This window comes from Bubalus bubalis, chromosome 8 (assembly GCF_019923935.1).
Source record: "Bubalus bubalis isolate 160015118507 breed Murrah chromosome 8, NDDB_SH_1, whole genome shotgun sequence".
Classification (NCBI taxonomy): Eukaryota; Metazoa; Chordata; class Mammalia; order Artiodactyla; family Bovidae; genus Bubalus; species Bubalus bubalis.
Genome location: NC_059164.1, coordinates 97117914 through 97143250, shown reverse-complemented (window position 1 = coordinate 97143250; position 25337 = coordinate 97117914). Strand labels below are relative to the sequence as shown.

At 42.0% G+C, this 25337-nt stretch overlaps 1 protein-coding gene across 4 annotated transcripts in view; it reads right to left on the bottom strand.

The window, feature by feature from the left end:
• Window positions 1-25337, bottom strand: part of EXOC4 (exocyst complex component 4) — a 791044-nt gene that overhangs the window by 87690 nt on the left and 678017 nt on the right. Inside the window, exon 16 of one of the 4 annotated variants that reach the window (XM_044947189.2) lies at window positions 17210-18548. The exons of the other annotated variants lie outside the window; for them this stretch is intronic. Within the exon in view, the coding sequence (XP_044803124.2) occupies window positions 18529-18548 (20 nt within the window). The 3' untranslated portion in view covers window positions 17210-18528. Of the gene's footprint in view, window positions 1-17209; window positions 18549-25337 lie in introns of those variants that run through there. 4 annotated transcript variants of the gene reach the window in all.

Here is a 25337-nt window from a genome sequence, read left to right as displayed (position 1 = left end):
TCTGCCTTACTCAATTGGGCCTGAAAGGTCATATTTATATTTTGAATCAGCATTTATTTCATGGTTACAGTTTATTTCCCCTTCTGCCAAAGGCATTAATGAGGAGACAGAAGAAATACAGCTGAGTGTGTATCCCTGTGGTACAGGTGAGGGAGCAATGATGATGAACCCATAGAGGCTCTGAAATTTTGACCTGAAATGATAGGAACTGTGATTTCACTTGAAGAGACTGAAATTGCATTATAAATTATTTCAATACGCACATAAAGACAATGACAAGTCGGATCTTCTATTAAGGCTGACACAGCTGAATTGGGCTTATTTTGGAAAGATGGTTTTTCTATTCATCACCATCGGGGACTGGCTATATTATTTGCTTTCTTAGGACTGTGTTCCGTTTGATATCGCCTGAGATTAAATTTACTGTAGAAAGTGAGGCGGGAAAATACCCAGTGCCCTTGTCTGTTGTCATCTTGACATCATCCCCAGTCCGTTTCCTGGAAGCACAGGAATGACATTTTCCAACTCCCGGCCAGCAGGGTTTGGAGTTTAGATTCTGCTGGTGAGGGGCACTCCCCAAAGAGGTGGAAGGTAAAAGGAAAGGGAGGGCATCCTTCCCCCCTTGCAGTGGGACAAAGAAGCTCAGGCAGATGGCAAATAAGAGGCTCATAGCAGCATCCAGAACTGCTCCCGCAACAGCCGCCTCCCTGCTGCGGGCAGGTGGAACCACTGGCGCGGTTCCTGTATCTCATTTCCCCACTCACCACCTGCTAGTTCTCCTTGTTCTTTGCTTCCTTCCAACTAAACCTCTTAGCAACCTTTAAAACACTGAATTCCTTGTGTTAAATTCCCTCTTGCCTGAAATCCCTAAATAATGACTTCTGTTTTCCTGACTGAGCCTTGATGAATAAATACAACCTTCGACTCATATTTCTGAGCTGAGGCGACTCCAGCCTCAGAGCGCATTTGGAGTAGGAAGGAGTGGGATGAAGAGTCACCAAGAACCCCTGGGCTACCCCTGAAGGGCACATTGTAACCACTAAGGCAAGGATTCTCAAGATGTGCTCTACTGTAGAGGTCCTAATCTAATCTCTCCGTTTTGCCCTCCTCTACCTTCATCAGAGAAGCTCTAATTTCACTCGTTACCTATTAAGGTTTGGCAGGACAAGCTTGCTGCTGAGATAGCTATTTGCAAACTACTGACCTTGAAGAGTTGGACCACAAAGAAGGCTGAGTGCCAAAGAATTGATGCTTTCGAATTGTGGTGCTGGAGAAGACTCTTGAGAGTCCTTTGGACTGCAAGGAGATCAAACCAGCCAATCCTAAAGGAAATCAACTTCGTATATTCATTGGAAGGACTGATGGAAAGCTGAAGCTCCAACACTTTGGCCACCTGATGCGAAGAGCCGACTCATTGGAAAACACCCTGATGCCGGAAAAGATTGAAGGCAGGAGGAGAAGGGGACTATAGAGGATGAGATGGTTGGATGGCATCACCAACTCGATGGACATGAGTGTGAGCAAATTCTGGGAGACAGTGGAACTCAGATGAGCTTGGCGTGCTACAGTCCAGGGGGTCGCAAAGAGTCAGACACGACTGAGCAACTGAATGACAGTAATAGCCCTTGAAAAGGAAGGATCTGGTCACTAGCAAACAACGTCCCACTGCACTGCAACCTCCAGAGCCAGTCAGAGTAGGGACAAAGGCCAAATGTTTAAACTACGGCACAACTCCTATAGAATGGGGATGAGTGGCAGGAAGAGCTATTTAAGTAACAGAAATAACATTTACTTGGGAACAAATAACTTGCTTTCTATCATTTTAGTTACATGAACTGTAGGATCATTTTAGGGGTATTTACTGAGTATTGAAGAAATTATACATTGCTCTCATTTTGACTAATGCACGCCAAGATTCCCTGGCAAAGTAGATTCAATCTTCCCTTCGAAAATGTTTCACAGAATCATTTTGCTGTCTAAATTTTCAGAAAACTACCATAGCTATTTCTGCCATTTTCTAAAGAAATCACAGATTGAAGATGTAGACTCCACAAAGTAGACTTCTTATCTTAGCGAGGTCACTCAGTCTGGAGCTGTTTTCAATGATTATATAAAAGCTCTGGCTTAACACTGAGGTATCCCCCAAATACTCCATGTCCCTGAGAATGTTATACACGCAGCTACTTCTGGGCTCTATAGTTTGGATCACCAGCCCTTTGGTAACTAGGTTGAAGGCATGAAGTTTAGGAGAAATCACCTAGATACTGACCCATAAAGGCTTAGATCTCTTTGTTCTTAGGCTATTCATCAGAACACCCACTTTTTTTTTTTTTTTTTTTTTTCCATCCTGAGTCCCTCTCCCACCCTATCCCATCCCTCAGGGTCATCCCAATGCACCAGCCCCGAGCACCCTGTCTCATGCAATGAACCTGGACTGGTGGTCTGTTTCACATATGATAATATACATGTTTCAATGCTATTCTTTCAAATCATCCCACCCTCGCCTTCTCCCAGAGAGTCCAAAAGACTGTTCAATACACCTGTGTCTCTTTTGCTGTCTTGCAAATAGGGTTATCATTACCATCTTTCTAAATTCCATATATATGCTTTAGTATCCTGTATTGGTATTTTTCTTTCTGGCTTACTTCACTCTGTATAATAGACTCCAGTTTCATCCACCTCATTAGAACTGATCCAAATGTATTCTTTTTAATGGCTGAGTAATATTCCATTGTGTATATGTACCACAGCTTTCTTATCCATTCGTCTGCTGATGGACATCTAGGTTGCTTCCATGTCCTGGCTATTATAAACAGTGCTGTGATGAACACTGGGGTACATGTGTCTCTTTCAATTCTGGTTTCCTCGGTGTGTATGCCCAGCAGCGGGATTGCTGGGTCATATGGCAGTTCTATTTCCAGTTTTTTAAGGAACCTCCACACTGTTCTCCATAGTGGCTGTACTAGTTTGCATTCCCACCAAGAGTGTAAGAGGGTTCCCTTTTTTCCACATCCTCTCCAGCATTTATTGCTTGTAGACTTTTGGATCACAGCCATTCTGACTGGCATGAGATGGTACCTCACTGTGGTTTTGATTTGCATTTCTCTGAAAATGAGTGATGTTGAACATCTTTTCATGTGTTTGTTAGCCATCTGTATGCCTTCTTTGGAGAAATGTCTGTTTAGTTCTTTGGACCATTTTTTGATTGGGTCATTTATTTTTCTGGAATTGAGCTGCAGGAGTTGCTTGTATATTTTTGAGATTAATTCTTTGTCAGTTGCTTCGTTTGCTAGAACACCCACTTTTAAAAAGTGAGTAACATTTAAACATTTTCCCATTTTCCCCTGTTGGACTAATAGAATTTCATTTTTGGAGAAAGAACAAGATGATAGTGGTAAATCTTGGTTTGATAAACATAGAGCTAAGTTGAAAAACATATTCACATCTATTTGGAAATTAAGCATATACGTTTGAGATTGTGGCTAGATTTGTCTCTGCCCGCTAATTACACAAAGACATGCACAGGGCTCCGTTCTCTCCTCTACAGATCTGGTCCAATATCTTTTGGTGGCCCTTCAGCAGCTGTGATGCTCTTTTTTAACTCCTGTGAAACCACACTGACTCCTGGCACTCAGTCTTTTCTTTCTTGCTTGCTAAGTCGCTTCAGTCGTGTCTGACTCTGTGTGACCCCATAGATGGCAGCCCACCAGGCTCCCCCATCCCTGGGATTCTCCAGGCAAGAACACTGGAGTGGGTTGCCATTTCCTTTTCCAATGCATGAAAGTGAAATTGCTTAGTTGTGTCCGACTCTTAGTGACCCCATGGACTGCAGCCCACCAGGCTCCTCTGTCCATGGGATTTTTCAGGCAAGAGTAGTGGAGTGGGGTACCATCGCCTTCTCCGCAGTCTTTTCTAGGTGCCAAGAATCATATCGGTTCTAGGCATCATTGTCAAATTCTTGTCTATGGTGTCTAGAATTTCTTTAGCATTCATTGTTCTAAGAACTGGCAAATCTGGGAGTTCCCTACTGTGGTAATTGTTAGGATGCTGTGCTTCCACTGCAGGGGGCACAGGTTCAGTTCCTGGTTGGAGAACATCCCACATGGTGTGCCAAAAAAATGAAAAGGCATATCTGCTGTAATCTGGTGCTCTGTCATATTTCACATGTTCCACATTTTCCTAAATTTCCTTAAACACCCAAAGGATAATATATTTGAACTCCACTTCGGAAGCAAGATGCCTTCTGATGCTTTTCTCACAACTGTCTCTTACCACGAGCTGTCCTGCCCTTTCGCCCTTTAGTTTGGAGAATAGTCCCCTTTCTAAGAAAGAAAGAAAGAAAGAAAGAGAAACAGAGTGGTTGGGCTTTCTATTAATGACCTTCACCACTTTACCAACTGTGGGCCTATCCGCTTCCTGTTTTCTGTGTCTAAACATCCTCAGTATCTCAGGTATCAGCAGGTCAGTCTGGGTTTTGCCTCCCTGACGCTTTACCTACAGGCTCATCTTACATTTTGTGTCTGCTATGCATGCATCTATGATGCTTCTACGTGAGCTCATCAGAGAGCTCTCTGGGTGCTGTACAACAGTGTGGTGGTCAAAAGTATAGATTGTAGAGGCAAGCTATGTAAGTTCAAATTCTGGTCCACCACTTCGTAATTAATAGCTATGTGTCCTTGATAATTAATAGCTGTGTGTACTCTTAAAAGTCTAATATTTTAGACTCTCCACGTCTAAAATATTTCAATACCATGACAGTGTCTTCCAAATAAAATCCCAACTGATCTTTGCTCCTATCTCCAGTTTCATGGTTTGTTGTTTCCCTACAGTGAACTTCATGTTCCAGCCCTTTGGAATAAGTGAATTACTCTGAACTCATCATATTTTCTTCCACTTCATAGTCTTTTCTCCTCCCCTCCCCTTTCCTTCTTGGTTTCTCCTCCTAAAAGGCCCTTCTGTCTGGCTAATGACTATGTAATCATTTAAGCCTCAGATCAGCTGCTGCCTTCTCCAGAAAGCCTTCTCTTGATATTTACATTCTCCTTTAAAATGTGTCCTTTATATATTCCCATAGTATGCTGTGTTTACCCCATAGGTGCCGAATCACAGTATGGTATAATTACTTTCATGCCCATCTTTGCCATGACTTACAAATCCCCTGCAGGCTGAGGGTGGGTCGTGTTTATTCATGTCCTCAGGGCCCTAGCACAGAGCCAGTCCTCTGATATTTGTTAAACCAAGTTGATCCATAAATATTTACCGAATGAGTGAATATCTTCCCTGATGGCCTCATGAGAGAGCGCTTCACTGATCTAGTAAATTAAACAAGATAAACTTTCCATTTAGCCAATAGAAATTAACTATTGGATAAATTCAATAGAACACATGATTTATGAATCCTTGTCTAAACCTGTAACCATTGTGACGCTCCAGCTAAATGGCTGTGCCTTTTTGTCTTCTCAATAGGGGAGGCCTACTGGAGAAGATGGATGGAAGGCAAAGCAGTTGGCAAAGCCGAAACACGACAGAACAGTCAGAGGTCAAAGGTAAAAACAGGGGGAAGCCAAATTCACCTTGGTGACTAGGACACTTCCAGCCCTTCCTTATTCTCTGCAATTCAAACAATCCATAACACACGAGAAACACAAGAATTCCCCTGATACGGACAGTGAATCCCTAAATTTTTGCATTTGTGGTGTTCATCTAAGATTTGCTTTATTTAAACATGAAGACACGTGAACAACATCCCCTCTGCACATCCTACCACAGCATGCTTTCAAACATGCTTTGAACTTGAGCGATTCTGATATTTCAAGTTTGTTAAAATGTCTGGGGGAGAATGGATGCATGTGTATGTATACACGTGTTCAGCTGAAACTGTCACATTATTAATGCGTTCTACCCAATAGAAAATAAGAAGTTAAAAAATAAATAAAATGTCATTATACTTCTTTTATTAGGTAAGGAAGCAACTTAAATAAGAGAGACAAAGGACTTTCTAATCCAGAAATTAAGAACATACGTCTAAGAATCACCAAAAAGGATTTTTTAGGAAGGGAATTAAAGCACGACAGATGAATGACGGGTAAAAATCTGTCATATGAGGAAGTGGGAATCACAGACGCACAGATTCATCATGTACAATGAGGGGCGCTGAAAGCATGAGAAATACAGGATTTGAGAAGAAAAAAGAGAAACAGAGTAAAATGGTTTTAGTTTGATGAAAAGAAACGAGGCTCCAAGATTAATAGCCCAGCTCAGACACTGGCTAAGCAGAATTCACACTTTTTTGCTTCAGCTTTTCTACCTATGAAATGGGAATAAAGATGGTAGCTTTCTAATTAGCTCAGGATGCATCTGTGCAGATGAACCAAGGGATGACTACGGTATAAGCTACAAATGGAGACTGCGAGGGAGGTTTTGCTGGGGACACAGCAGGAAGTCAAAGAGAAAGGAAGAAAATTTTTAAATGGACAGAATAACTGAGAGCTTCTTTGGTACCCATGGCCTACTCACTTCAATGAAGACAGGAGGGATGCCCAAGGAAGCTCAGAAAGTGATGTAAACTCACGGAGAAGAGCAGGCCTGACCATACTCCCATCCCACCCCACCCCCGCCCCACCCAGGCTGAGTAAATACAACGGAGGAAGAGGGGGCAGGGAGCCAGCTGAACACTATAATGAACAGTCTCCTTAGAACTGCCTGAGGCACTCCTCTCTGCCTCTGCAAATTGGGGAAATTCAGCACTTCAAGGAAGCAATAACTCCTTAAAAAAAAAAAAAGTTTGTTTTCAATTAGGTTGTGCAAACATCCTGCCCTAAGAAAGTGTGCTCCTTTCCTTCCTTCCTTCTTCCCTCCCTCCCCCTTCCTTTATCTCCCTCCTTTCTCTTACAACAATTAAAGAAAACAATCTTCCATAAAATTTTATAGATATTCATGATTTATACGAGTCCCGATATGAGCTGGGAATAATTTAAAAAAAAAATCAACAACTGAAGACCCGTTAGTCCTTTAAAACAATAAAGAGAAACCAATCTTTTACTAGTCAAGTCTTGCACATTAACCCTGACGATCGTGTTTCTCCACCAGCCAAGGTCCTCTAAACCTTATCTCCCCTGCAGAATTAAAAAGCCAGGCCTGGGCCTCGGAGGCACATCATTGCATTTCATTTCTCTGGGGCTTATAACCACTGAAGCTCACAAAGGACTGCACAGTTAAAGCCTAGGTTCTCTTTTCGGCCTTAAGCGAGCTGCTCCACAGGTTGTTTTTAAGAAAGATGAGTTTGGAGAAGGCCATTTAGAAACTGGAGTCTTCCTTCTGGTGGCTGTTGTTGGCTCTGTGGCTGACAATCTTGAACCCAGTGAAGTGTGGACTGATAAAAGTAAGTTTAAAGCCTGAGAGAAAAAAGTTTGTTTCTTCAACTTAGCTGGCTTTCTCTTTCTAATACAGAAAGTTAGTATCAGGGAGACTGTATTGTATTCTGAAATAAAGAACTAGATTAGGAACCAGAAGACCTGAGTCCTATGATTGGTTCTTTTACTGCCTTTTTTCTACGAGTTTTGAATTTATTTTCTTCCTCAGAGATTTATATATTGCCGATTTCCCTAACAACGTGTTCTTTCTCATATATTCTCTTATATTAGAGTTGCAGATTTTAATTAAAAAGATTTCACAGGGGCATACATACATAATAAAAACAATCTCATAAAATATATAAGACAGGTTGCTATTTCTAAACTTATTCTTAACATTCATCCCTTCAAGTCGAGCTACCCCTTTCTTCCTTTCTCCATAATCTTCAATATTTCCTAGGTGACTGTGCACAACCCTCTGCATAATTTAACCACGTATCTGCATTCCTGTCTTATGTAGTTAACGGCCTCACTAAGCTCTAAGACCGCAGATCAACTAGAGCCTGGATCTTCTGTTCACCTCTGAACACCCTCCCCCTGGGCACAGAGCAGGCTGTTGACTGAAGGGATGGAAGGGCTGGCGTCAGTTTCATCCTCCTTTTTCCCTCCATGGGAGTTCTCATCTCTTTCCTTTTTTATTTTTATTTTTTTTTTGATACTTTAATATTACAAATTTCTTTCTAATAATTTAAGTATAAAAATCAGTCTTTTCCCCAAATCCTTGACACCAATTATCCCAGTTTGGTGCCCATGGCCTCTATTATTTGTCACTTCCTTTAAATTCCTTACTTGTCAGAAACGCTTCTGATTGCTGGCATTTCTTTTGCCCCTGGATTGTCTGTAGTCTAAAGAGACATCCCTAAGAGTTCAAATTCCTGTGTTCCACATGGAACACACTTTGTTGTTTATTACATCACTACAGTACTTAGGGGAGGCTGATGATCTTCCTGGAGGTCAGTTAGCATTTACTAAACAGTTAAGAGTATGCGCTAAGGGGCTTCCCTGGTGGCTCAGGGGTAAAGAATCCTCCCAGAATGCAGGAGATGCAGGTTTGATCCCTGGGTTGAGAAGATCCCCTTGTGCCGGGAGCCAGCATATTGCATATTGAGTGCATATTGCATAGTGCATATTGAGTGCAGCACTTTCCACAGCATCATCTTTCAGGATCTGGAATAGCTCAACTGGAATTCTATCACTGCTGGGAGCCAGCGTGAGGAACTCCGCCCATGACAAAGGTCATGAGGAAGGAGGCTCGGCATATGCAAAGGCGGGATCGAGCCTCAGGAGTCCCCCTGGAAATTCTCGAGCATCTTCCCCCCAAACCAGAGTCTGCCTACTTTCTGCTTTGTGCTTTCATCTACACCTCTGACTTTATGGGGGCTGTCCCCCACTACCTCTCTCTGAAAAAAGAGCTTACAGCTCCAGTTAATAATTCCTGGGTGTGACAGTGTTTCAACCTACAAACTCCTTTGGAAATCCTCTAGCCTGCCTGAATAGGTTTTTCCGGCCACGTGTGATTGTTCAGAGCCTCCCAACTGTGAGAGGCAGGAGATGTTCTAAACTGTCTAAACACAGATTCCTTTGAGTAGTTAAAAGATTGATTAGAAATTGTATTGGTGAAGGGTTTTTCACTTATTGGGCCAATGTTTGCTGCTAAGTCTCCATACTCCTTACCTACTGTGTCCTTGGCAGTGTATTGATTGATATAATGGGTGTATAGAAATGTAAAATGTAGCTTTGTCCAGTGCTTTTTTGGAGGCTGGTGCCTGACTTTGGAATAATCACCTTTAGAGAAAAATAAGTTTCTTAAAATGTTAACAGGCCTCCTGGCCAGAAGATGATGTAATTCACCTGAACTTTTGCATATGATAAGTTTGAAAGCCTGGCTTAGATTAGGACCAGGAACTGCTGTCCTTGCATGACTCCACCCCTTCCCCCATTATCCTCTATGCACAACTTAAGGTATAAAAACTACTTTGGAAAATAAAGTGCGGGCCTTGTTCACCGAAACTCGGTCTCTCCATGTCACTCTCTCTTTCAAATTCTGGCTGAGTCTCCATCTGGAGCGCAGAACCCGCCATGCTTGCTAATTATGCCTGGGCTTCTAAGATCTGACCGGGGAGGCCTCAGTGTCTCCTCTCCTTCGGGAGAACGGAAGGACGCCTGCAGCCTACGTAAGTGGTGCAAACTTCTTGTCTTGAAGTTTTATTGGTCTCCCGCGTAAACCAAGCTACTCAGCCTCTTTTCTCCACTGAATTTTCCTACTGAGCTATCCTCATTCTATTATTCTTTATATCCTTAATTAACGTTTAATTAAGCAGTTGTTTCCTGACCCTCGCCTACGCCGTCTCTCCTTCGAATACCCTGGATCAGCCGGGGCTGGACCCTGGCACCCTTGGAGAAGGAAATGGCAATCCACTCCAGTATTCTTGCCTGGAGAATCCCATGGACTGAGGAGTCTGGTGGGTTATAGTCCATGAGGTTGCGAAGAGTCGGACACAACTTAGTGACTAAACCACCCCCACATGCTCTAAACCGGAAAGACCTTCATAAATTTGCTTTTTCAAAAATAAATTCGTGAGCCCTTTAAATATTGCAGACCCCACCCTCCTAAAAGGGAGCCCCATGACAACCTGTTGGGGATATTTGATGCTGGGGAGTCAGATGAGGCACACGGGCAGGGAGCGATTATCTGGGGCCCATGTGATTAAGTGGAGGAACCAGGGGAAGTGGCCTCAGGCTGTGCTGCTCGCCCCTTGTGGAACCATCTTCTTATTTGTATGATGCCTGCCACCTTCTCATTGCAAAGCCATCCCTACATGTACTGCGTGTGAAAACATATTGAAAGCCTCTTTGGATCACAATACATCTGTTCTAAGAGGCTGAATGAGAGATGCCAGGGGAACATTAACTCACAATTTCCTAACTCGAGTGCAATTAAAATCTCAGCCACAGTACAGAATTAATGTAGTCCTTTGCATTTTAAATACATATTTTAATTAAATGACACCCATCTGTAGAATATGAGACTGCATTTTTATTGAGGATTTCAAATGATATAATCTGTTCCTATGAAGCGTAAATGGCTTGGTTCATGTTTCCAGAAACCTCTGAAGAATTATATAGATCTGGCAGAAGCACATGTGGTGACACTCAGTTTTGCTGAAATTTAAATCTGTTTAACTTGCATGATAAGTGCTGTTTGTGTGATAAGGCTTAGATTATGTGTAAAAGTGACAGAAAGTAAGAGCACAGCTCTTTGAACCTCTTGGGCCTTTTCTCTGCAGGGTCTGTCAGAGGAAACACAGGGTCGAGGGCGGGGCATCTGTGACCCAGCTAGAGCTCTGTAGTCATGGTGATCATCTTTTAACTCATTTAACCTAATAAGCAGCTTCCTCTAAGGTAAAAGATAATGTTAATGAGCCTCTAACCACTTCCTTATGGACAGGAGAGCTACCTGGGAGGTGTACAATTATTTGTGACAGAAGTGATTTGAGGTAGGTGTAAAGTTCGTCAGAAAACTGAACTACACCAACAAAAAGTAGACAGCAAATGTGCCCTTTGCTCTCTAGAGTATCTTTGTCTCAGGTTTTTTTTTTCCCACCTATATTTCCACATTAAGTACACTCTTCAAGAAGAGGAAGCCTTAGGGAGGCAGGAGGTAACTTGGGTTCTAGCCCCACGTTGATGTGTGACCTCGCGACAGTCAGCCAGTTGGTGCTCAGTTTTCTTGTTCATCTGCAAGAAGGCAAAGTGGTGTTGGGATGGACAGTGTGGGCATTAGAGTCTGATGGCACAGATTTAAACCCTGTGACCTCCCTTAGCCCCAACTCTGTCCTGTAAGAAATGAGGGTAACACCACGTCCCTCATAGGTTGTTGTAAGGATGAGATAGCACGGTGGAGATCTGAGACCAGGGCCTGCCTCACTCTTGGCTGGTGTTCAATAAATGTCAGCTACAACTCCAAGCGAAATGTCAGCATTCGCTCTTGGGAAATCTGGGAATCACACTGTCCTAGGTTCCAAGCCCAGCTTTGCCTCTTACTACTTGCATGCTTGTAGAGAAGGTACTCAGTCTTTGAACTTTATTTTTATCATTTGAAAACTAGAGACAATAATGCTTACTGTATTAGTTTCTTATTGCTACCGTGTCAAAGGACTACGAATGCAGTAGCTTAAAGGAACACAGACTTCTTATCTTATACTTTCAGAGATTAGAAATCTGATGAAAGGTTGTTGTTGAATCACGCGAATACACCGGGATTCTTGGCCCCCGGAGGAGAAGAATTCAATCTGGGGCCAGAGACGAGGCTTGATCGCTCACAGCTTTTGTGTAATAAAGTTTTATTAAAGTATAAAGGAGATAGAGAAAGCTTCTGACATAGGCATCAGAAGGGGGCAGAAAGAGTACCCCCCTGCTAGTCTTCAGCTGGATGTTACATAGTCACTAGCAGTCTGTTAATGAAAGAAAGGAATGTCTTAAAATTCAGAATGGCACCAAATGGTTTATCCTGGGCCATAAAATAATTAACTTGAATCTTAAAGAAGGGCAGACCACCATACAAATAGTTTCATTTACATAGATTAGGGGAACAATATCTGAGTATAACATACTGGTTTGTCAAGTAGGTTCTGGGCCAAGAGGCGGAACCGACTTGGAGACAGAGTTTGGGGTAAAGGCGTAGTGCATTAGCCTAGCTTAAGACAAACATTTTTCCATAAGAAAAAGGCATTGGTTATCTCTAGGCTCAAGAATAGCTAACTTCAGGTGAAACCAGGTGTCATTATGGCAATACAGTATTTTAAGACAAACCTCCCTTTAAATTTATATAGAGAAGGAAAAAAATATTGCTAGTTTGTTTCCTCCTGCCGCTTAAGAGAGATAAAAATGTCTGACACTTGCAGGCTATTTCTTCCATTTTGAGACCCCTTTCTCCTTGGGGACCCCTAGATTTCCTATCAACCTGCCTAGGAAATGACTCTCTCACTGACATAAGTCTCAAAGGGCTAAAATTGAGGTGTCAGAGGCTTCTAGAGGCTGTCTGCATTCCTTGGCTTGTAGCCCCCTTACTCCATCTTTAAAGCCAGCAACAGAAGGTTTAGTCTCTCACTGTATCACTCTGGCCTACTCATATGTCTCCCTTTCCCACTTTTAAGGACCCTGTAATTACACTGGGCTCACCTGGATTATTCAGGATAATTTCCCCACCTTAAGGTAAGCTGACAAGCAGCGCTAAGCCCATCTGCAATCTTAATTCCCCTTTGCTGAACATCTTCACAGCTTTTGGGGATTAAGATGCTGACACTTTTAGGGGAGTGATATTCTGCCTACTGCACTGAGCCTCACAGCATTATGAAAGTTAGAAACACTACTCTATAATTCCCAGTACAGTGTCTTGCACATGATAAAACTCTCGATAAATAGCAGCGTTCCCATTATTGGAGCTGACTGGTAATTAAGGTCCTGTCAATCTTGGATGTTCTGTAATCTTGTTATAATGTAGGTAAATGTTTTACTAACAGTTTTATGTTTTGATCATAAAGCAATAGGCTCCAAGTTCTGATCTATAAACACTTGTCTGTTAACAGTCAGAATATTATTACAGCAAAGTATCTGGCTCTCCAGATTAATCTGTTGGTAGCAAACTGAGGTAAGTAAAGTCTTCTAGGATGATTATCATACTATATAGGGATTTGCCTCAAAAACTCTGTCAGACAGCTTGTGGAAACATCTTAACAACAGTGAATTATTTATAATATTACTTACAGGGGGTATAATATTATATCTCTAAATATTGAACAGACTTGAATTACTTTGCCAATTTTTCTCTTGTGAATTTATTTATACATGTGTGCACATATAACTTAAGGACTTAAAATTTTTCACTGTATCTTAAAAAAAAATCAAGTCAAATGATCAGGGTTCTACTATTTCTCATAGAATTATTGCTGATGAGCAGAAACTAGTTCTATCTAGCCTATGTTAGGCATCGTATTAATTTTAGCTATCTAATAGTCCTTATGAAACCAGAAAACATCATGGTCAAGATGGTGCATGCACGAGCAAGGCAGAATGTAGAAGCAGCCTCCTGGGGAACTTATTACATGCTAGATAGTAGAGCTTTTATCTCATTCAAATCCAAGCAAATACATTCTTCTGGTAAGAGCTGGGTTTGGTGGAGCGTACTTGGAACAAGGGCAGATTCCATAGTTAACCTAGCCATAAATTTCACAGGAGAAATGGTCAAAGCCCAGATTCCAAGGGACATTTGGAAGGTTCCCTTTTCTCTCGTTTTTGAATCCCAGGAAGATGAACTGAAACTTTGTGGACAATAGGCTCTTCTTTGATTGGGTCTACCTAACAAGCTCATATAATAGTGTAAATTATTCAGTAGAATTGATTAAAACTTAAAAATGAGGACCTAGCAAGGACTTTTGCTACTGTAATAATTTTTAGTTCACTTTTTATTTTAATCAAATCTAGATATGCACATAAAGAGCCAGGTAGGTTTTATAAGCTTTTTCATCTTAGTCAATTTCCTTAGTGCTTATCCCTGTATAAAGAACTTGTCTACTTAGCTACTTTCTTAACTTTTAATGTTCAGGTGTTTGTTGCCCTCCCACTAAGAGGGCACCCACTAAGAAAGATGAGGACTTAACTTCCTGCACATACGCGTATCTCTTCCCACTACTGTCTCATAACTGTGGCTAGATCAGTATTTCATGTTACTGTCGTTTTGTTCAGTTGCCCAGTTGGGTCTGACTGTGATCCCATGGACTGCAGCACTCCAGGCCTCCCTGTCCCTCACCAACTCCTGAAGTTTGCCCAAGTGCATGTCCATTGCATTGGTGATGCCATCCAGTCATCTCATCCTCCGACGCCCTCTTCTCCTTCTGCCCTCAATCTTTCCCAGCATCAGCGACTTTTCCAATGAGTTGGCTGTGAGCATCAGATGACCAAAATACTGGAGCTTTAGCTTTGGCCATCAGACCTTATAACGAGCATTCAGGGTTGATTTCCCTTAAAACTGACTGGTTTGATCTCCTTGCTGTCTAAGCGACTTTCAGGAGTCTTCTCCAGCACCACAGTTTGAAGGCATCAGTTCTTTTGCACTCTGCCTTCTGTCCAGTCCAGCTCTCACAACCATACGTGACCACTGGGAGGACCATAGCCTTGACTGTATGGACCTTTGTTGGTAGAGTAATGTCTCTGCTTTTCAGCACAATGTCTAGGTTTGCCATAGCTTTCCTGCCAAGAAGCAACTGGCTTCTGATTTCACGGCTGCAGTCACCATCTGCAGTGATTTTAGAGCCCAAAAAAAGGAACTCTGTCACTACTTCCACTTTTCCCCCTTCTATCTGCCATGAAGTAATGGGGCTGGATACCATGATCTCAGGTCTTTTAATATTTAGTTTCAAGCCAGCTCTTTTACTCTCTAAACGCTACTGGCATCTAGGGCCATGCAGTAGGCCACGTTTTCCCCTTGCACAATAGGTGTGTTTTCTCTGGCGCTAATAACAATCTTGTTATTTGTTTGCTTAGTCTTTTTGTACTTAAGAGATTGTTGAGCCTCAAATACTTCTCTCTCAATACATCAAAACATATTGGGTTTCCTATCAACATCACCTACTTGAACAAATCTCTCCTGCAACCTTCTGAACCGTTCCTCTGGGGGCGAGTTACTCTCTATGCCTGTTGCCATCTTGGCACCTCCTGCCATGATCATTTTTGGGCTCTTTCTCTGTGCTGGAATCTCTATTCCTTGTGTACTATGACTTTCTATTTTTCAGGTAAACTCTTTTAGTTTGGTAGATTCTGAGGAAGGCGGCATGGAAAGTACGTTTTTTTGAGACTACGTGTGTCTGAAAAGGTTTTCTTTTTCCCTCACACTGAACTGGTAGTGTGACTAAGTATATAATTCTTGGTTGGAAATAATTTTTCTCAAAATCTGAAGGTATTTTTCTATTGTGTTCTAGCTTCTGGTGTTACCTTTGAGGAGTAATTTTCTGCTTCTTGATTCTCTAAAACCTCTCCTGTGCCCCTCTGCCCCAGACAGTTTAGCACTTTCTCTTTATTCTGAGGGCTCTGCAATTTTGCAGTGATCGACCTGGTGGGAATCTATTTTCATCCACTATGCTGGGCACTCTGGGTCTGTACAACTTGCAAATTCATGTTGATCCAGCAATCTGCCTCCTGAGCATATAACCAGACAAAACTCTAATTTGAAAAGATACATGCAACCCTGTGTTCACAGCACTATCCACAATAGCCAAGACATGGAAATAACCTAAATGTCGATCAACAGATGAATAAATAAAGAAGATGTGGTAGGTATATACAGGGGAATTCTACTCAGTCATTAAAAAGATGATATGATGTCATTTGCAGGAACATGGATAAGCCTAGAGATTATTATACTAAGTGAAGTAAGTCAGAAAGAGAAAGACAAATATCATATGATATCACTTACATATGGAATCTAAAATATGACACAAATGAACTATGAAACAGAATCCCAGACATTGAGAACAGATATGTGGTTGCCAAGGGGCAGAAACTGTAGGGGAAGGATGAATTGGGAGTCTGGGATCAGCAGATGCAAACTATTATATATTGAATGGATATACAACAAGGTCCTATTGTATAGAACAGGGAACTATGCTCAAAATCTCATGATAAGGCATAATGGAAAAGAATATTATAAAAAAAAGAAAGTACGTAAATATATATATATATTTTTTATATGTATTTATAAATGACTCATTTGAAAAGACCCTGATGCTGAGAAAGATTGAGGGTGGGAGGAGAAGGGGACGACAGAGGATGAGATGGTTGGATGGCATCACCAACTCAATGGACATGTGGTTGGGTAAACTCCAGGAGTTTGTGATGGACAGGGAGGCCCGGCGTGCTGTGGTACATGGGGTCGCAAAGAGTCGCACTCGACTGAGCGACTGAACTGAACTGAACTGATAACTGAATCACTTTGCTGTATAGCAGAAATTAACACAACATTGCGTATCAACTATACCTCAATTAGCAGGAAAATTCTTAATCTAAATCTTAATCTAAATCCCAGAATGGCTTGAACTCCTTTAGATCCTTACAAGAAAAAGTCCAAAAATTTGGACTTGGTTATACTTTGCCATCAGAATTTTACTGAATACTACAGAATACAGTTAATAAAATTTCCCAGGTGGTGCTAGTGGTAAAGAACTCACCTGCCAATGCAGGAGACACAGAGACTCAGGTTCGATCTCTGGGTTGGGAAGATCCCCAGAGAAGGAAATGGCAACCCACTCCAGTATTTCTAGCCTGGAGAATCCCATGGAGAGAGGAGCCTGGGGGCGCTACAGTCCATATGGTCCCAAAGAGTAAGATATAACTGAGCAACTTAGCATGCACGCACGGAATATAGTTAATAAAATTTTAGTTTAAGTTATGGCAGATGTTTTAAATTAATGCATATTTATTTATTTTAAAATTTTCACTCTTTCTGGTATTACTGAAGTGTCAGTATCTCGTTCACCTTCCTAGGGATATTCAGGGCTACTAAGATATTTAATCGTCTTTAGTTATTATGTTTTTTTGGGGGGCTTCCCTGGTGACTCAGATGGTAAAAAGTCTGCCTGCAATGCAGGAGACCTGGGTTTGATCCCTGGGTTGGGAAGATCCCCTGGAGAAGGAAACAGCAACGTGCTCTGGTATTCTTGCCTGGAAAATCCCATGGACTGAGAAGCCTGGCAGGCTATAGTCCATGGGGTCACAAAGATTTCGACACAATTATGAGACTTCACTTTCACTTTTAATCTTTTTTTTAATAAAACAATGTATAAGATATCTTACTGAAAAAAGTCCATATGAATAATCAACTCAATGAGACATGTTCAAGTTAATCCCTAATTAACAAGAGAGGCAGTTGAACACAGAACCCTTTGATGCTTCTAAAAGGCTCAAAGCTTCAGAGCTCCTACTGGACCTGTGCTGGACGGACTGTCATTTTGTTACAGTTTTTATTAAAATTGCACAGCTCCTTCATTTTCATACCTCCTGATTAAAAAGTACAAGTTTACAGAGAAAGTCATTTAATGAGAGTGGAGGTTTAATCTTAAATTTCACTCACTGTGGCTCTGAATAAACATACCCTGTGCCAGAGTTCAAGGGCCACATGGATCTTAGAAGGCTGTTAAACTTAAGTGCTCAAAGTCGAATTTCAAACGCAAGGCACCAAAGATTCCTTGATGGTGAAATTAAATAATCGAGTAGACAAGTAGGCCCAGTTATCAGCAGGAAGGACAGGAGAAGGGGAAAAACTAGAGGCAGACTCGGGCATTTCACACTGAGTTCCATCATGGGGAAACATGGACAGTAAAATGAGAGAGTCAGAAATGAAATACTCTTACAGGGATGGCTAAGAATGAGGAAGTGAGTTTAAAGGGAGAAGAAACAGAAGGGAAAAAACTGCCATTTATTGAAAGATCACTGTATGGTAGGCACTAGATCAAGTGTCATGCATAAAGTAGTTGACTTGATCCTCAAAGGCAGGGGTGAGGCAGGGGTTCCCAACCTCCAGGATCTAATGCCTGGTGATCTGAGGTGGACCTGATGTAATAACAATAGAAATAAAGTGCACATAAATGTAATGCACCTGAATCATCCTGAAACCATCCCCTCCCTCCTTGGTCCGTGGAAAAATGGTCTTCCACAAAACCATCCCCTGGTGCCAAGGTAGTGGGGACTGCTACTGCGAGGGATTTAGAACATAGACAACACCATCGATGATGTTAAAAGTGCCCTGTCCAGGCTCGAGGCCATGGCCATGTTCCTCTGTTATGTTGGTGCCGAGAAGAGAAATAAGGCTGGACTGTAACATTAGATGTCGGTCTTGCCTCCATATTCCATGGTAGGGTTGGGTCCGGGGGGAGAGAGAGTCTGGGCATGGTGTGGAAGAAAGCCATCTCTGTCCGCTTGTTTGGGGAAACAGGAGGTGGTGGGAGGAGTTTCCGGCCACTGTGGCGCTTGGGACAGCCATCTGTCTGTCAGTGACCCCTGCTCTGCTTCCCGGAGCGAGGCAGACCCAGCAGCATATGCAGAACTCTGGTGTGGGGGCGTTTCCCTACCACACTTCCAAGATTCCTGTGAAAAGCCCAAAGGCTGTTGGCTTGAGCAAATGCGTTAATTGGGCTTGCGGTACCTTTACACACATAATAACGCTGGTGGATTTTTCGTCACATTCCCTCTCTCAGAAGCAGACATGATAAAAGTTCGGAACATCTCTCTCTGGGTAAAGTTTGAGCAAATATATATATATATATTTTTTTTTTCATAAAGCCGATCCAAAGGGTGGCCTTTATAATCAGTGTATGAGAAAAGACTCTGATGTTATTTCTGTTTTCATACTTACAATCATAATGCGTAAGTCTTAAAATTAATATTTCTGGGAGAGTTTCTCTCTACACAATCTTTCTCAGTATTCTGACACCAGTATTTGAAGACTGTAGCAGAAAAGGTCAAAAATCTTGTCATCATTTCTTGAGTGAAGTTTTATATTTTCCTAAAAATTGTATAAGAGAAACCCTTGGAGGAAATGGACAGGTCCTCAGTAGGCTCAAGAAAAGAGTTTCCAATAAAGTAAGAACATATGTGTCCACTTTATTCTGATCCTTTGTTCAGGACGCCTTGCCTAAATCTCCCAGTGATTTCCCATTATAAAGAGAAGAGACCTGATCTTAATTTGAAAATAGAACTATTTCAGGACAGTGGCCAAGATAAAAACCCGGGATAAAATGTAAACACCTAAGAGTATGTGCTGTGGATCAGGTCCAAAGCTTAGATTAAAGACAACACATTTTAAAAAAAAAAAAAATCAATCACTTGGAACCACTGAAGTTTTTCAGATTTAAAATGTTAAGATTCTCAATAATGAGCTATACATAGAAAGAGATATTGTTTGAACTGGCATTCCCCCCCAGGTGTTAGGCTAATGATTTATCATTTTCCTTTCAGTAAGTTTCTCATATAAAGACAATCTTCATATACAGAGACCCACTTACACAGCTTATCACCTCCTTTCCTGAGGTTCAGTAATACAGCAGTTCTGATAATACCTTGTCTTCGAGCAACATCAGATTTCCTAATACCTCATCTTTGCCACGCGCTGTGTGTTTTAGAAGAATGAGGCTCTACAGAGCCACAGAATACACAAATATTGGACAATAAAAAGAACCACAAAGAAAAGAGGAACCCCCCCACTGCAATTAAAATGCAATAGCCTTCCACTGCGTGTCCCAATGCTAGTTAATACAGACATTTCCCATAACTTTAATCTTTAAGTGGTGATTGTTGGGGAAAAAAAAAAAAAAGAAGAAATCAAGTTTTGAGTTTCTTAAAAGACAAGAGGGAAGAAAATGACTTGTCATATCTGACTGGTTCGGAAATATAAAATCCAATTCTGAAGAAGGAGAGATAAGAAAAGTGCTGTGGAAGTGCCATCAGCTTAGCAAACACTAAATAATGAACAATGCAGAGACTGTCCAGCATGATAAAATACTCTATTAGAGGGACTGCTTTTAAATGAGTGATAATTGTGGCGCTTCCCCAGTGAAAGGTTATTGAATTTTTATCTGTAGCAGGAAGCTTTTGACAGACTTGCTGAAAAGTCACCTACAAATAGCACCTTCTTTAGATGAATTTGACCAAAGGGGTTTTCCAGTGTGTAACATCTTTCTGACATTTACAGGATTTTTGTTTCCTTGATGAATCGGATCAGATATTCTTGGTTTCTAGAAAAACACTTAAGTTTTTCCATCAGTCTTATAGAAAAGTCCTCCATATTCTTCCTTTCATAAAAATTGGATTATGTTAGTTAAGAACTCCAGTCAAATCCACCTAGGATTCAAGGACCAGACTTTAAGATGTTAGTACACAACATTAACTGCTCTTCATAAACAACACTGTGCCTTGGAGACCTACACTTGATACATTCCTGTACCTCATATGAAGGAGGAGGGAGGTCTTTTATGTTTTTATTGTAGAGTTTATGAGTGGATATAAATTACAATATTAAATTTAGGATAATAAAGTAAAAGAGAAAGTGACAGTCGCTTAGTAATGTCTGACTCTTGCAACCCCATGTACTATACAGTCCATGGAGTTCTCCAGAGAACCTTTCCCTAAATACATGCCTGAAAAATCTGGTTGCAAAATAGATCTCTGGCAGGGACGTGGTAGTTTTAGTTTTTTTATAGCAGGTGAAGGTCAAGACCACTCCTTTTAAAGTGTATTCAGGGACTTCCCTGGCTATCCATTGGTTAAGACTCTGTGCTTCCAAATGCAAGGGACATGGATTCAGTCCCTGGTCAGAGAGCTAAGATCCCACGTGCTACATGGTGTGGTCAAAATAAATAAAGTACATCCAGTGCCGTTCACAGACTCATTTAGGGACACGGCCGGGCACTCATCTGACTGCTGTGATTTGGGGAGACAGCTAAAGAACAGCATTAACCACGAGGGGGAACAGAAGCACGCTGGTTTCGTGCTCCGAGGCACACTAGCAACAGGCGATGGTGTTGTTTTTCCCAACGCTGTGGTCTGCACTCTAAGAAAAGTCAGGTTTGGCCTAACATCATCGTCTCACTCTGATCTTGGGCCCACGGTCAAACTTCTGTTTCATGTTCATGCTTTGTAAATGGAGAGAATAAAGGCTGTTAACTCCAGCTTGAGGCAGGGATAAAGGATTAAGAATTAATGATTATAAAGGCCCTTGAAAAAGTATGAAACGCAATCTACATGTTGAGTGCCGTTACTGTCCTTGCAGCGTCCTCTGGGACTGTCACATGCACACACGTGTGCACATATCGCCCCTCTCCTGGGGGCCGGCAGATGGCAAAGGGCCTTTGTGCACTACTGATTAATAAGCAAGCTGTCTGAAAAGCCAGATCCAGTTTACATGTAGAACATTTTTCTAAATCCAATCCTTCAAAGTGAGGGAGATTTCTTCCATTCAATCCAAGCTAACCCTTTAGCCTCTTTCCATCTCCCCATCAGGATTTGTCTTTCCTGGTCCCCTGCATTTGTCATATACCCACACTGAGTTTCAAGGGTGAAGAAATGAAAAGACATACTCTTTTTCTAGTGAGGAGTTCATGAAGTCATGGCTTCATGTTGGTTAGGGACCTTATCTCACGTTCTAAAGCACTCAGTGATCTGAGGGCTTTTCCAGATAAAAGCTTGGGTTTAACAGCATCATCAGAGCCTTCAGGTACAATCTTTAACTTGATTCTCATTCACTTGACGGGTTTTTTTATTTCCCTGTTTGGCAGCCAAATCAGTCCCCTGCAATTTCTCATTCAAGTCCTGCTGCCCGAGTAGCCACTGCTCCTCATTTCCACTCAAGGTGTCAATCTGGGTAATCTCACATTTCCATGCTCTCCTCAGTCTGGTTCTATTTCAGCATGTCATTTTAAAGCCCTTTCTTGCTTTCCACTTTCTTTTGCCTTCCCTTTTCCCCAGAGATTTTCATTCCTATTTCTCCTTCCAGATTCCATTTTAGAGTTTTGTTGGAAGATTCAATCATTCAGCTGGAAGCTCCCAGCCACCACACTTAAGCCAATCCATGATATTACCGTATTTTCATCAAATATTTCCCTGTTGGATACAAATTTCGGCCTTTTCAAAGAAACAGCCATGTAACGAACTCCAAAATTATTTGGAACGCTCACAGCACTAGCCCTCTGCAGTTTCACAATCGATAACCACCTCCTTGCCGAGGGAGGGAGGTAGGCTGTTTTCTCATCAGTACTCAGCCCGGGACAGTGGACTCTACAGATGACCAGCTAATTGCCAGGAGGGAACTGTAGTTGATTCTGACATGGTTTCCAATAGCATTGGAACCCTCTCTTCATAGTTTCGGAGAACACAAAGGACAGATGTTAACAGGGTTTTAAAAGTACCCGTAAGACTTGAGATACAGAGAAGTCTGAAGGGGTAGGAGAAAGTGAAGACCCTGTACTTGGGGAGCAGTACAATGAGTGAGCGCCCCAGTGATAGGATTGACAGCCGTAACCCCAAGAAGCCCGTACTGAGTTCCCATGGAGTGTTACATACTAGGAACTCCAAGTTTATCCTCTCATGTAGTGCTTACACCAACCCAATGAGGATCCAGCATCATATCTATTTTACAACGAGACCGATTTAGTTCAGAAAGGCTAAATAATTTCCCTTTGGTGATACAATAACTTGCCTTATTTGTCCCCAGGTGCACTTGACTTCAAAGTCAAGTATGTACTATATACATGCCTGTTAGACTAGGGCAGAGAAGGCATTGGCACCCCACTCCACTACTCTTGCCTGGAGAATCCCATGGACGGAGGAGCCTGGTAGGCTGCAGTCCATGGGGTTGCTAAGAGTTGGACACGACTGAGCGACTTCACTTTCACTTTTCACTTTCATGCACTGGAGAAGGAAATGGCAACCCACTCCAATGTTCTTGCCTGGAGAATCCCAGGGATGGGGGAACCTGGCGGGCTGCCGTCTATGGGGTCGCACAGAGTCAGACATGACTGAAGCGATTTAGCAGCAGCAGCAGCAGCAGACTAAGGGAAAGAGTCTGAATTAAAAGAGAGAGTAAGAGGGAAGCAAACAACCACTATTTAGGAGCCATGTGAGGGTATTCAATGAGAAGAAAGGGAAAAAAATGAGTAGACATATTTATAAAAGGGACTTAACTCCTGCGTATCAGTACTTAAGATGCACTAAGGAGACAGGAACACGGGAACCCCATGGGTCAGCCTGAGGCCTGGATGATATCATCAGTAACAGTGCAGAGTACACCACTGTGGAGAAGGAGTTGGGAGGGTCCACATGTTCTTCCTTATAAAGTGACAGAATTACCAGCATCTCCATTGTTTGTAACAACACGGTCTCAGAAAACTCCTAACATGATGTGAACACCCTCAGCACAGGGACTTTGCACACACTTCTTTCTTCATTAAAATAAATTTCAATCAACTTTTAAGGAACAATAGAATACAATTAAGACTGAAAATGAACAAAGCTGAATCATCATAAAATGATTGTTTAGCGTTTCTATTCCTGCAAAACATATGACTGGTTTAGAAACTGGTAAAACATAGACCAAGTATATTGGGCATGTCCCAAGTATACTGGGAGTATATTTGGACAGTTCCAAATATTTCAAGGCTCACACAAAAGTAGAAGTTGTATTAATTATTAATAGACAAGATCAAAACAAATTCTGAATTGGGCAGAAGGTGGCAAACTCCTGAACGAGGTATACTTCCGGTGTTCGTGCAATCTTCCCAGTAAACAGTATACTCGTGAACCCAGCCAATGACAATGAATTTGGAAGTTGTCACCAAAAGAGGAAGAGGAATGATGAAACCACAGAATGAGAGCTGGCTGAGGAAAATGACAGTTAATGAGACCAAAAAATGATTATGGCAGAGAAAGCCCAACCTCAAAAACACGATTTGAGAAACTAAATGTGTAGAGTTAGGCTAAGCAACTGCTGAGGAGGAACTGGTCTGATAACAGTCTACAAATATTTGAAACTTGTAAATACTGGAGCAGGAGAGAAATTACCATGCACGGAGTTTTAATTAAAAATAATCAGATGAAATCATGACAGGAAAACTCTGGCTTAATGATTTGACAAAAGCGAAGCTGAAACAGGACAATGTCCCACGAGATCTTGGCTAGGGACATTTTTATTCTCATTGTGTCAAGGCAGAAAACCAAACAGCAAGGGGAGGGGGAGCCTGGATTTTATCTTTTGTTTGCCATTAAGGCAGAAAAAGCCCATGACAGCAAGCTCTATTCATATTCAATTCCTATTTCATCTCCTAGAAAATGTTAAATCATAGCAGTGCACAAAGACCCCCTGGTTTGCCACAAAACCATGTGTTTGAGGGATGTGGGTGTACAGACACTTGGACCTTGTCCATCTTCATTTGCAATGATATAATTCACTTGTAAACACTTCCACATTCATTCAATTGGTTTGGCAATCACAGCCTTTTGTTTTAAGAGAGGCACTGATTCCTGTGCCCTTCTCATTTAACTGATTTGAAGAAGGGAAGAGGAAGATGTCTATCTTTAATCAGGTGTGGGGGAACAGCTGGGCTAACTAGGGACTGCTGAGCAGAAGTGGGCGGCTGTCCTGCTTCTGTACAACACTCTGAGCCCGGTGTTCTTGTCTGTAAAAAGGGAAGTCATGCTAACCCCAAACTTTTGAGACCAGACCTGGCAAAATAACTATAGAGTATTTCCCAAATAGAAGAACTACTCCAAGAAGAAATTTTGGAGGAATTTCAGATCAAAAATCAGTGGCTCTCCACCTTGGCTATTTGTTGAAATTGCTTGAGTGTATTTGAGTGTGTTAGTTGCTCAGTTCAGTCACTCAGTCATGTCCTTGACTGCAGCACACCAGGCCTTCCTGTCCATCACCAACTCCCAGAGTCTACTCAAACTCATGTCCGTTGAGTCAGTGATGCCATCCAACCATCTCATCCTCTGTCGTCCCCTTCTCCTCCTGCCTTCAATCTTTCCCAGCATCAGGGTCTTTTCAAACGAGTCAGCTCTTTGCATCAGGTGGCCAAAGTATTGGAGTTTTGGTTTCAACACCAGTCCTTCCAATGAACACTCAGGACTGATCTCCTTTAGGATGGACTGGTTGGATCTCTTGCAGTCCAAGGGACTCTCAAGAGTTTTCTTCAACACCACAGTTCAAAACCATCAATTCTTCAGCACTCAGTCGTGTCCAAATTTTTGTGACCCCATGGACTGTAGCCCACCAGACTCCTCTGTCTATGGGATTCTCCAGGCAAGCATAGTGGAGTGGGTTGCCATTTCCTTCTCCAGGGGATCTTTCCAATCCAGGGATTGAACCTGGGTCTCCTGCATTGC